This window comes from Urtica dioica, chromosome 7, assembly GCF_054948205.1.
Source record: "Urtica dioica subsp. dioica isolate 48M chromosome 7, U.dioica_male_clone48M_v1_H2, whole genome shotgun sequence".
Lineage (NCBI taxonomy): Eukaryota > Viridiplantae > Streptophyta > Magnoliopsida > Rosales > Urticaceae > Urtica > Urtica dioica.
This window is the reverse complement of record NC_142762.1, coordinates 35,262,505-35,275,769: the sequence shown is the minus strand read 5'-3', so window position 1 is coordinate 35,275,769 and position 13,265 is coordinate 35,262,505. Positions and strand designations below refer to the sequence as shown.

Sequence of the window (13,265 nt, the reverse complement as noted above, 5' to 3'; positions counted from 1 at the left end):
TTCCTTTGAGTTAGCGAAAGCCCCACTATTATCACAATAAAGGGTCATGGGCTCGTCGACATTTGGAACAACTTCCAAATACTTAAGGAATTTTCTAAGCCATACAGCCTCTTTGGATGCTTCTCAAGCAGCCATATATTCTGCTTCCATCGTGGAGTCAGCAATGCAAGATTGCTTAATACTTCTCCACAAAACAGCTCCAGCATTAAGGATGAACACAGATCCCGAATTGGATTTCCTGGAATCCTTATCTGCTTGAAAATCGGAGTCGGTATATCCCGTCATAGTCAGGTCAGTACCTTAGTATGTAAGCATCAAGTTCCTAGTTCTTCGAAGATACTTGAGAACATGCTTAACAGCAATCCAGTGCTCGGGTCCAGGGTTGGATTGGAAACGGCTAACTACGCCAACGGCGAAACAGATGTCAGGTCTAGTGCAAAGCATAGCATACATGAGGCTTCCTACGGAAGAGGCGTAAGGAATTTTCCTCATGTCTTCAATCTCTTGTGCAGTCTTGGGAGACTGGTCCTTAGAGAGTGAAACTCCATGCCTAAAGGGTGTTTGACCCTTCTTGGAGTCTTGCATCGAGAAGCGATCCATCACCTTATCAATATAAGATGCTTGAGAGAGCGACAGGGTCTGGTTTTTTCTATCTCGAAAGATTTGGGTTCCCAGAATGTACGCGGCTTCTCCTAGATCCTTCATATCGAATTGCTTTACCAGCCAGACCTTAACCTCAGATAACTTACCCACGTCATTACCAATGAGTAGTATATCATCGACATATAGCACCAGAAACACAACTTTGCCTTCGTGTATTAACTTGTAAACACAAGGCTCATCTATTGACTGTTCAAAGCCAAAGCTCTTTACAGTTTCATCGAATCTAATATTCCATGACCTAGATGCTTGCTTTAATCCATAAATGGACTTAAGCAACTCACAAACCTTGGTCTCTTGACCTTCTTCCACGAAACCGTCTGGTTGAGCCATGTAAATGCGCTCGTCAAGATTGCCATTCAGAAAGGCTGTCTTGACATCCATTTGCCAGATCTCATAGTCGAGAGCTGCAGCTATGGATAGGAGTATGCAGATGGATTTAAGTATCGCGACTGGCGAGAAGGTTTCTTCATAGTCAATCCCTTCTTGTTGGGTATAACCCTTCGCCACAAGTCGTGCTTTGAACGTCTCGACGTTCCCATCAGGACCCATTTTCTTCTTGTATATCCACTTATACCCTACGGGTTTAATCCCTTCAGTAAGGTCTACAAGTTTCCAGACTTTGTTGACATACATCGAGTGCATTTCAACTTTCATGGCGTCAAGCCAAAGGTTTGATTAAGAACAAGCCATCGCTTGGCTATAGGAAACAGGACCATCCATGTCAGAGACGGCTACGAGAGAGTCTCCATAGGACATGTACCTGTCAGGCTTTTGAGTAGCCCTTCCACTACGTCGAAGTACTACTTGATGAGATTCTGATGAGTTAGGTTGTGTTTCAGCTGGGGCAAGAACAGTTCTTACAGATGAGGTAGAAGCTTCCTCACCCAACTTTTCTTCAAGCACAATTTTGCTTCTAGGTTTTGCATCTTTCACAAAGTCCTCCTCAAGGAAACGAGTATTCGTGCTAACGAAAGTCTTATCGTCCTCGGGACTATAGAAGATGAAACCCTTGGTTTCCTTTGGATATCCCACAAACAAGCACAATTCTGACCTACTAGCCAACTTGCCAGTCTTTTGCCTTAGCACGTGTGCAGGGCAACCCCAAATTCGGATGTGACCCAGATTTACTTTACGGCCAGTCCATCGTTCATAAGGAGTACCAGGAACCGTTTTGGACGGAACTTGGTTCAGAATGTAAGCGGCTGTTTCGAGGGCATATCCCCAAAATGAAAGAGGGAGTGATGAGTAACTCATCATTGATCTAACCATTTCCATAAGAGTTCGGTTCCTTCTCTCTGACACTCCGTTTTGTTGAGGTGTGCCAGGTGCGGTAAGCTGAGAAGCGATACCTTCTTCTTTAAGAAAGTCATCGAACTCTCCAGACATATACTCACCACCTCGATCAGATCGAAGTGTTTTGATCACTTTGCCAGTTTGCTTTTACACTAAAGCCCTAAAGACCTTAAATACGTTAAAGGTCTCGGATTTGTGTTTGAGCAAATAGACAAGACCATATCGCGAGTAATCATCAATGAAGGTAACGAAGTATTCGTATCCCCCACGTGCATGTTGGCTGAGCGGACCACATACATCATAATGTATTAGTTCCAGCAACTCAGTGGCTCTTCGACCCTTATCGGAGAAAGGTCGCTTAGTCATCTTTCCTTCTATGCAGGATTCACAAGTAGGTAGTGAACCTATTGCAGAGGCTTGGAGTGGACCGTCCCTCACAAGTCTCTTAATCCTATCTAGACTGATATGACCAAGTCTTAAGTGCCATAGGTGTGTTGATTTTGTTAGATCGGAGGATTCAGAAAGTTTGATCCTCTATGGCTCCCTAATTAGATCATTATCTATTTCGGTGTCTAAAAGAGAAGGTTGAATGGGATAGATGTAGAAAAGAGCATTCTTCATACATGCATCAGTGACAAAAGAATTATCAGGAAACGAAATACGAATTCCATTCTTAATGAACTTTAAACAATAATCTTGCTCAAGAAGACGAGCAACAGATATTAAGTTCTTCCCAAAGGTATGAACAAAATAAACATTATTCAAGTTTAGAGTGCGGTCTTCAAAAGACAGCGTCACGGATCCCACAGCCTTCGCAGACACCAGGCTCCCATCACCCTCATTTGAAACAGAACTCGCCTTCCTCTAAGCTTTTGGTTTTCTTGAAACCATTTAAGGAACAACAAATATGGTTAGTAGCAACGGAGTCAAGAATCCACGTTGAAACATTATCAGCTACTAAGCATGCTTCGGTAACTAGTACAACACTATGTTCCTTTGCTTTGAGATAGGCAGGACAGTTCTTTTTATCGGCCTTGTGAGGTCTCTTCTTAGTTCCAGAGGCAGAGGCTTTGTGCTCAGTAGCATGTGCCTCTCTTTTATTCCTCTTTCTCTTAGTGAGACCTACAGCAGTGTGAAGTTCCATCATAAGCTTGGTAACAGTGTACTCTAGCTTGTTTATGGAGTAGTTCATCTTGGAGGTATCAAGAGATGCGGGGAGAGTTTTTAAGGTCATATCTATGACATTCTTCCCATCAATCTCAGATCCTAGGATTTCCATTTTATTCAGATAATTAATGATCGGTATCATAAAGTCTCCAACAGGAGTCCTAGCCTTCATGCGACATTTCATAAATTGTCGGACTGCTTTTTGCCTTGCTTGACGCCTTTGCCCTCCAAACATCTCAAGGAGATTGTAGAGCATGTCGGCGGCAGTCTCGATGTCACGATGTTGCTTTTTCAACATATTGTTCATAGATGCTAAGATATAGCACCTCACAATCTCATCGGATCGAAGCCAAGCCGCTAAGGCGTCATTGTCCTCTTGAGTCGAATCATCATTCGTCATAGGAGGACACGGGGTGGTGAGTACCCATTTGTGCTTGTTAACGGTAAACATTATGTCGAGGTTATGTTTCCAATCTACGTAGTTCTTGGTTTTCGAGTTTGTTCGAGGAAAAGATGATTGAGAGATGGTTGAGAGACATGTTGCTTATTAAGTTGAAACAAGTTTATGATTAGTCTTTGGTTTAGGATTTAAGTTTTAAAAATTTGATAAAATCAAAAGGTGTTATAAACTAAACGATAATTTACTCCTTCGAAGGAAGGTCGCAAAAAATCTCCATTTATAAGTAAATGACACATCATTATGCTTAGTCAAGATGTCAATACACCAATTTTGACCAGCCACCTTTTAAATTGGTTTGATCACTCACATCCTTTCGCAGGGCCTCGAGGGAGGATTACTAGGGATTGAGTCTAAGTGTGTAACCAACCACTTAGTCCAAAAGATTGACTTTGAAAAACAATCCTCCGAGGGGAGGTCTTGTCTCATTGTCTCACTTTCGGATTTAGCTCATTGAGCAATGATCAGTGCAAAGCGCCCTTGCGTACTCTCATTTAAGAGAGGGCCACGAGGGTGACTCTTAGTCTAGCGACAATTGCACCTTTCATTAGTGTTTGGGATCGTGGGTTACAAACAACAAGTATAACCCTCCCACTTAGTTTTTGGAGTTGGTTCATCGACTCTTATAAGTTCAGAAATGGTTTTCCTAGTTATAGAGCGATAGAGCGGACAGCTAGAAGAGAATCCTAGATATTCATGTTCAGAGCAGTATTAGTGCATAAAGGCACAAGGTACATACTCGATCTTTTCCTATTTTCTATTTCGGGAAAGTGCGTGAGGGAAGTGTGAACTTCCACTCACTCGAACACTTGAAAGTTTGAGATTACACATCTTTTTATTTTTCGGCTTGTCTACAAGGAGACCTCTCACTTAAATTTTCAAGAGCATATAGATTTTGAACATATGTGATATAGATATAGTTTTGAAAACATTTTGAAAATTTATATGATTTGGATGACAAAATATTTTTCAAGTTTGAAAGTGAAAACGGTTTTTCAAAATTCAAACTAGTTTTGTAAAAATTCAATTTCAATTAAACTTTCAATAATCAAAACATTTTAATCTTACACATCATGTTTATAATCTTATAAAAAAAACATTTTTGCTCAAGAAATTTTTCTCATTAGAGTTCTATAACTCATGGTAGTGGGGCTGAAAATCCGGAATTCTAAAAAACTGGAGTTTCGGAACAGCCGCGCACCACGGAGTAAAATCGCCATAACTGGCGGCTCCGATGTCCTTTTGACCTGAAACCGGTGGCATTGGACAGAGGACAGACAGAGCTTTAATTTTATTTAAGAATCATTAAATTTAGATTTCTGAGCAGAGAGTTATGCCACTATTACTGCAGGTTTTACTCCAGCTCGAAGAAAAAGAAATAATTAAAGCTTGGTCCTTTTTAGGTGCGAAAAAGAATCGAGTGTAACGGAACGTTTTAGGATGTTGTTAAAGCTTTTATTGGTGTTTTATTAGCAAGGTAATAACATGGTATAACAACGTGCATAAAACGATTCAAGTAAATAAAAGAAACTAGTAAGACAAGAAAACTAGTCACAAAATTTACTCGAAAATTCTCAAACCTTTAAAACATGTTTTTCAATATAAAAAATTAAAAACTTATAGAACTGATTCTAATGTGTTTTAATAACATCCCAAACTCATAGAAAATCAACATGATTTTTAATTTAAAGGCAAGAGCAATAAATTTAAAAAAAATCTAAGAAAACAATTCTAACTTGTCACAAAATTAGTAAACTTTCGAAAACGATTTTCAAGCTCATATTTTTAAATACATGTACATGCTAATCTTTGACCATTGCTCTGATACCAATTTTTGGAATTGATCTAGGGTTTAAGAAAAAGTTTAACGCTTCGTTAAGCGACGGAATTTTAAAAAATTTATTTTCAAGTAAAAACAGTTTTTACTAACCTAGACAAAGAGCAAGTACACATAAATAAAACTAATATGAGCATAATAAATTTACTAACCTCTTTAGAGGCTTGGACGTTGATGAGCCTTCGGAAGGTTGAAAACGTTCGTCTCCTCGCAGCACGTCTCTCTTTCTTTCGTCGGCAACTCGAGCAACCACGATAGTTTCTATCACTAAATCACTCGAAATAAAAGGAATCAGTGAGTGGGCACTTTTAAACACTACGACTTAAGAACGAGTCTTGAAGTCGCAGAGCTAAACTCTAGGTCAAATGAGGACCTAGGTGCCAAAATAATAAAACAAAATTGACTAGAGAGAGAGAGAGGAGAGGCGCGGCCACAATGTCTAGAGAGAGAGTCTCTCAATCTCTAACTTGTGTGGAATGAATGAAATGAGAGGAATGAGGTGGGGTATTTATAGGAGTAGGGTTGGCCTTGGAAAGAAGTAGTTTCCTCTTATTTTCCAAGCCTTTATGAGCAATCTTTTATTACTCATTCCCATTCAAATATGCGCCCATCTCATTCAAATCCCCAAGGGATTAGTTTCCTCTTTTGTTTCCCTTCTTGGTTGCCTTGGCCGATTCCCTTTGTTTCCTCATAGAGGAAATTTGTTTCCTCATAGAGGAAATTTGTTTCCTCTTTTTCTTTTGGCAAGTATCTTGATACATTTATGCACAAAATATTCTCTTTCTCTTGGGTATTTGGGCGCCCATTTCTCATCTAGAATGAGCTTCTAGAAGCTTCTTCATTTGTTCATGACAACATGAGAAAGACCCATTAAGAATTTTCAATAAAATTCTTATGAAATGAAATTAATCCACAAGGCCCAATAAGACTAATATTGGCCAAGTGAAACATGTCATTAAATGACCTTGTCAAAAAAAATTATTGACATTCATTTCATCCTATGTCTCAAAAGACAAAAATACAATTTTGTCTATTTTCGTTCTTGTTTTGACTTAGCTTCCAGTTTAACTATTCCTAATCGATGTGATTCGTGACAGTGACCTCATGGATCCAAATGAAAAAAGCTTGAGCTAAAATACTTGGACTCAAAAGTTCACAAACTTTTTCCAAGTTTAGCTTAATGTCAACTGACTCCACTAAAGAGTTGACATTGAAAATCTCTCGGTTCAAATGAATTTATTTTCTACTCAAGAATTCAACCTAATTGTAATGAGTGGATCTACAGAATATTATCAGTGTTTACCCTTCATGAATATCATCAGCTAGTCGGGATTTACAAAATTACCATTTTACCCTTCTAGCTGTTATTTCCTCAACTCCTTTGTCGCTTGTGAATAAGTTAGAAACAACGTATTGACGAGGAGCTAACAAGTCACATTGTTTCATCCAAAAGAGTCAGGACTCAATTTGGACACTGGCCAGTTCATTTATTCCCACTCCAAGGAACAAAGCATGAGGTGATATATATTGCATTTCAGCAATCTTGTACATGAATTCCATATCTATGAGAACTTCACAAAGTTACTCATGACATACTCACAACTTAGTACTTCACCAATAGGCCTTGTTCGGAGTCACATAGTGAGTCCGAACTTTGACTTTCTCAAATGAGAATACTAAGGTGTGAAATGGCATGTCTCATTTCAGGATTAAGGTAAGCACGATGCAATTCATACGTAGTGACTTCGAGACATAAGAGGTTAAATGGTTTGTTCTTATCTTGTCTCTAGAAGTGCACTGGTCAATTCAGTACCTTCGGAAGATACCTAGAAGAACTATAGAGTCTCCAACTCTCAATGCCTCTTAACCAGACATCATAGATTCTTCTAACAATCATACTGAGGTCAATAGTCCTTTGACCCTTAGATTGCGAATATATCATTTTAAGCAAACTACGAAGAGTTTGTTCATGTAAATCTACATTTGTCTCTTCGTAAGTTGTTTAGTTTGTTTATGGACTAAAGACTAATGTTTTATCATAAAGCTTCAAACAGACACGGAAGAATGAATGAACGTTTCAACTTTTTATTAATGAATAAGCAATTACAATCAAGAGTCTTCATAAGACTTTATTACATCAAATGCACAATATAAAGATTACAACTCTTCTTGTGGGCACCATTGACAACAGAACTCCCATTGTCGATCCTCCTCACCAGATTGTTTGCCACCTGTGCTCTGACAACAATAACATCATTGTGTGGGTGCATGACTCGGTTAGCCTCCTCTTCCGTGAAATTGATCGTCTCGTACGGTGTGGTGGGCCATTTGCTCTGGGTGAGATTGATGTGATGAGAAGGGCCTTCTCCGGGTGCCGCTCTTGCGTAGTTTTTTTCGCTCGTGCGCAGTATCTCCCGCCTCGGGTCCTCCAAAAACGGTGGTCACGATATTGAGCGGGGCGTTGATCGTATTGCCTCGAGCGTTACATTTGAGACCGCAATATTGGTGATTCGATTTTTCTTCCATCGTGGGTCATTGTCGGCCTCGTCCTTACGCCGACTTCCTCTATCGTGGATCCTTCAGTTTTCGTAATACTCCTCGATCGAAATGTGTTGCGTGGTTTGAGAAATGAGCTCTGTCATTGTGGTAGGTGGTTGTTTTACTAGCGACGTCAAGAGGTCACAAGCACGCATGCCGTCGATGAAGGCGTAGATGGTGTCGCTATCCTCGTAGTCGTCCACCTTGTTCGATTCTTCGATGAACCGGTTGAGGTAATGTTGGAGCGCCTCAGTGCTTCCTTGCTTGATGTAGAGAAATGAGTGAGGAATCTCTCTTAGAGATCCTCGAACGATTGGACCGATCCTCGTCCTAACCTTTGGAATCACTCGAACGCAGTGCTAGTGAGTATGAGGCAAAATGCCTGACACATCGTCGATGGCGACTATCCTGTCATTCTCATATTTTTCTGGTATTGATGGATGTGGTAGAGTGGGTCCGTGCTTCCATTGTAGAGTGGCGTGGTAGATGGGCGAAAGTTCCCTACGGCATCATCGGCGAGCATGTTTGCAGAGAACGGCGAAGCTACGCCTTCAATCATACTTCTCACAAGCGGGGTCCTATTCTGTGCCGCTCGTAGCTCCCGGACTTCTTCTCTTAGCACATTGACCACGTTGGTCAATTCTTCATTCTCGGCTTGTGTGGTGGCAGGTGCAAATCGAGTAGTGCATCCCCTTTCGGTTGATGCTTGAGTGGCATACGGCGCAGGCGGCGTTGGCGTTGGCGTAGTCAGGGGGACAATTTCTTGTAGTTCATGGGCCTCCGGGGCGGTCTGGTGTCTTGGGATCTCCCACCGGGCGTTAAGGTGGCGCCTCAAGTCTAAGTGTGGCTCTAGGCGTCCTGGCAACCTTGCACATCGGGGTGGTGAGAACCTCATCACGTCTCCACTGTCGGCAACCTCTTCTCCTTGTCCTAGCCGTTCGAAGGCGGATCTTCGTGATTCGGTCCTTGCTCCCGCCGCGGAGCGAGCGGCTTGAGGAAGGTTGGCGCGAGATCGTGGGTCCGGGTCCCTTTGCCCATCGGTCTGATGTGCTTCCGAGCGTTGAGGTAGTTGTGTTTGCTCGCGGACAATTGTCCACTCTTCTTGGTGGTTGTGGCCGATATCTCGGATGCTCGGATAAGGAACGTCGTCTTGGCCACCTTCATCGTGGAGTTCTTCAAAAATAAATAGTGTTCAAGACTGTTTTTGAGATATAATGCTACATCTCTGGCTTAGTTTAAAATACCAATAACTTTGAGGGTCTAAAATAGAATTAAGCAAACAATATTCTGCCACATAATATCGTCTTCGTGACTTCGTTCGTATAAGAATTCAGTGAACAAAGGTGAGAGAAGCAAGAAGAAGATCATCATTATCATCAGACATGGCAACCGGAGGAAAAGTGTCTTTCAAAGTGACTCTCACCTCCGATCCGAAGCTTCCTTTCAAAGTGTTCGTTTCTCCGATATATCTCTTATCGCTTTTTTTTTTTTTTTTGTTCATCCCTCAATTGAATTCCTTCGATTTTTTTTCTCTAATTTGACAAATATATATATATATATATATATATATATATATATATATATATATATATATATATATATATATATATATATATCTTTATCTTATGCTTTTAGGTTTAGCGTTCCAGAAGGAGCTCCTTTCACGGCGGTTCTCAAATTCGCCGCCGAGGAATTCAAAGTTCCTTCACAAACTAGTGCTATCATCACCGACGGTAATCAATTTCGTTAATTTGATCCATCTCGATTACAAAATTTTCCTTGTTTTTAATTATTCGATTGGGGATTTTCGCATATTTAGAATGATTTCTTATATGTTTGTTAGTTATTTTAGTCTTTGAAATTGGATGTGCACAGAGAATTTTTGTCCATTGTTTGTCCAATACATTGCATGTTTAGTCCATCTTAATATTTTTCGATTCATTCGTATACAATCAAGGGCTGGTCTGATTTATTCAAGCTCCTTCATTGTTTGAGTTTTAATGTTTCGAAAGTCAAGCTAAGCCAGACAAAATATGGGTAGCTTCAATTAAGCCATGAGACATCAGTTGGTAGTTTGAGCTCCCTATCCTATTTTCAGCTTTAGTTTTGCAATTATGTTTAAATTCGAAACCTAAAAATTGGCCTTGGAGAAGAGAGTTATCAAGTCCACGTTTTTCTCATCGATTTTCTCTGTGGAGTTTTAATTATGTGAGAGTGAAATGATGGTCAGTGGGACTTTGAAGTGAAGGATAGAAGTTTATGTGTAGCTAAACCTAATAATTATCATTTGACCGTGACGAAAAAGCAGTTTTTGGTATCGAAAGAAATGCCAAGCCACTCCGCAAAATATATTTTATTGTATTTGTGTGAAATTGCTCGTGTTTTTTACTTCAAGGATCTTGTGTTGTAGGAACTGATATTCGTTAACTTGTTGTTTTTGAGGCAGTAGTTGGTCATGTAGACTGCTCTCTATCCCAGGTCGACACAACCCGTAATGTCCTCCTTTAAATGGGTTTCCAGAATTGTTTTAACTTCTATGTTTTCTGTTCCAGCAAAAGGAAAAATAATTTGTAAGCTCTTTAGTGTTTTTCATAACCGTGGTGTCCGTGCCAGACCCGACTAAAATTCGCTAGACACTGGCATTATCGACTCCAATTGTTGCGTCTAGTGGGAATCAAATCCGGGACTGACAAGGTCCCAAGAAATGAACTTACCACTAGAGCAACCCAACCGCTTGGGGTTTGTATGCACTTTAGTATGAAACAAAAGTTAAATGTATATGTATATCACCGTGCCTTGTGTATGATGATCTACATGTAGAGTGGTTAGGGGATAACTTTAAAAACTTACGATATAATGGAATTATTGAGCGATATGTAGAAGCAAATTTTCAATCTATAGATCTCCCTATACCACATTCCTCCTTTACAGAAATAAGCTCCCAAGCGCCTGCGACATTGGATTTTGATCTAAAACTCCAATGTCAGCAAATCTTAGACCTTAACTTTTGAAATTTAATGGGCCATGAGAATTTTAAGAATTAAAGGAATGGGTAAGTAAAACCTTGAGTATGTTCTTCATGGACCTCGGAGATCATCTTATGATTTCTTTTGAAAGTAGTGGTGAGATTAAGATATAGTAGTAAAAAAAAAAAAAAAAAAAAAAAAAAAAAGAAGCTTAAAATGTAGTTAACAGTGATCTGAACTGAATTCAATGAAATTATTGGGGATTACAACATGGTATTGGGCTAGTAAGGTGAATGAGTTTCACCAACTGAAGCGAAGCAAGATGACATAGTCTGGAGTATGTGCAAAACTTTGAAAAAGATTTGCCAGGTTCAGTGCTGATTTTCTCTTATTCTGGTAATGTGAAATATACCATCCGATCAGTGTTTCTGGGAAATCAAGGACATTTGACACGCTTAGAAATAAAACAAAAGGAGAAAATAGGAACCCTAGTGATATTGGACATAGATTATAAATTACATATTAAAAATTGCCACACACACACACAGCCATGGGGGGTTTAAACTCTAGACCTCCCGGATGGAGGTGGTGTGGGATAACCGGTAAGAGATAGTAGAAACCACATAGTTAGAAGCAAGGGAATTTGTGAAGCAGGCTTAATAGATTACTTGAGCTCAAACGCGGCTTCCCTATTAATTTTCTTCTTCTTTTAATTGTACCTATACAGATTTTTTTTTGTAAAGATGTGTGCATGTTGAAAGCTATGTGGAAAAAATGTGGGAAAACTTAGTTGTTACTGGTTAAAGCATTTCTGCTTATGGTTTATCAAAGCTAATTTTTTTTTTTCTACGCAGATGGTGTGGGAATCAACCCTCAGCAAAGTGCAGGTACCCCAAATTGCTACAGTTTGTTTATGTGTTCTCTTCCAATCCGCTCAAACTAATAACCTGGATTAAGCTTTTCGAATTTCCTTTCTCAAATTCAGTCTCATGAGCCTCAAAACATCTGGAAGATCTTTCTGATATCTTGGTAATTTATAGCAACATTTGGGTTCTAAATTGTTTTGTTCAACTATCCCAGGCAATGTCTTCCTTAAACATGGTTCTGAGCTACGACTAATTCCTCGAGACCGAGTTGGAGCTTTTGGGACAATGAATGCCTCATCGCTGTTAGTTTGAAATTAGTATATTTACTATTTATTTACATGTGGCGATATGTCATTTTCTGTCTGCTTTGTGAACTATGAAGTTTGGAGGGTTTTGCTATTCTCATATTTTTGTACCATGAACTCCATAAGCCTTTAATCAAGAAAAACAATCAAACAGTGGATAAATGATATGAAGAGAAGAATAAATATTGTCTTATTCTGGTTTACTGTCTCTCAGTCTTTGGGAGTAGAATATGTCTTCATTTTCTAGTCGTTTCTCAAATTATTTCTTATGATCACATTGATACTTGCAATGAGATTTACATTGGTACACACTGTTATCAATTATCCCTATAAGACTAGCGCGGTAATCAAAGGCATGTTATGGTTTCTTTTATTTATATTTATTTATTTTGACTGAATTTTTTTTAATATGTTATGGTTTAGTGGTTGTTTCTTTGTTTTTCAATTACTCGGGGGTTTCACTCATTCTGGGGCAGTGAAGTTATAGCCAGAACCAGAACTATTCTCCCATTCCATCATCATGTAATTTGTTTAATAGATGACTTCGTTTCTCAAAACTACGATAGTTGATAATCTGTTTAACTAGTCAGCATGTGACATTTATCCTTATTTTTAATCAATCCTCTTTGTACGACCAAATAGACTTTTGAAAAGGAAGGACAACTTGATTTGAGGTTGGAATTGTTACGTTATATTTTAAAAAATGGTAGAATATATTGTGGTGATTGCTTCGGGTAGTCATTTTTTTTTATCGCAAATTAAAGTGTACTTTTTATTCGAAATAGCGTTTTTTAAGTTGTAAATAGTCATTTTAAAAATTAAAAAAAAAATTGGTTACAAATTATATATATATATATATATATATATATATATATATATATGTTTTAAGTTCTATTTAAGTTTATTTACTATTTTAAACTTTTTTTTATAAGAAAAATCATTATTTGAAGTTATCTTTATCGTATATAAAAGAATTGTTATTTTAAAAATATTTCATAGAACGACTTATTTAGTAAGGCAAAAGAACGACTTATTATGGGCCGTCTCATAATGAGCTTGGATTTTACAGCATTGTTTATAATTAGGGATATGTAATGTGACGGAGCCGGAAAAGTCCAGGGGGCTAATTTGAAAAAAAAATCAGGGGGGGTTTGATTGTAAAAAATTTATAAA

The 13,265-nt window shown here is 38.8% G+C and overlaps 1 protein-coding gene across 1 annotated transcript; it reads left to right on the top strand.

Moving 5' to 3' along the window:
* Positions 1–9,248: 9,248 nt before the first annotated feature.
* On the top strand, positions 9,249–12,295 carry CCP2 (ubiquitin-fold modifier). Its single transcript, XM_089621233.1, has 4 exons — positions 9,249–9,405; positions 9,591–9,688; positions 11,776–11,808; positions 12,002–12,295. The coding sequence occupies exons 1-4, from the start codon at positions 9,338–9,340 to the stop codon at positions 12,097–12,099; spliced, it is 297 nt and encodes a 98-aa protein (XP_089477359.1). The 5' UTR covers positions 9,249–9,337; the 3' UTR covers positions 12,100–12,295.
* The last annotated feature ends 970 nt before the right edge of the window (positions 12,296–13,265 follow it).

Excerpts from the sequence above, each read along its gene's own strand:
- CCP2 (XM_089621233.1), top strand. The coding sequence starts at position 9,338 with ATGGCAACCGGAGGAAAAGTGTCTTTCAAAGTGACTCTCACCTCCGAT. Across the intron at positions 9,406-9,590 it reads CCGAAGCTTCCTTTCAAAGT|GTTTAGCGTTCCAGAAGGAG; the intron begins GTTCGTTTCTCC and ends TTATGCTTTTAG. Across the intron at positions 9,689-11,775 it reads TAGTGCTATCATCACCGACG|ATGGTGTGGGAATCAACCCT; the intron begins GTAATCAATTTC and ends TTTTCTACGCAG.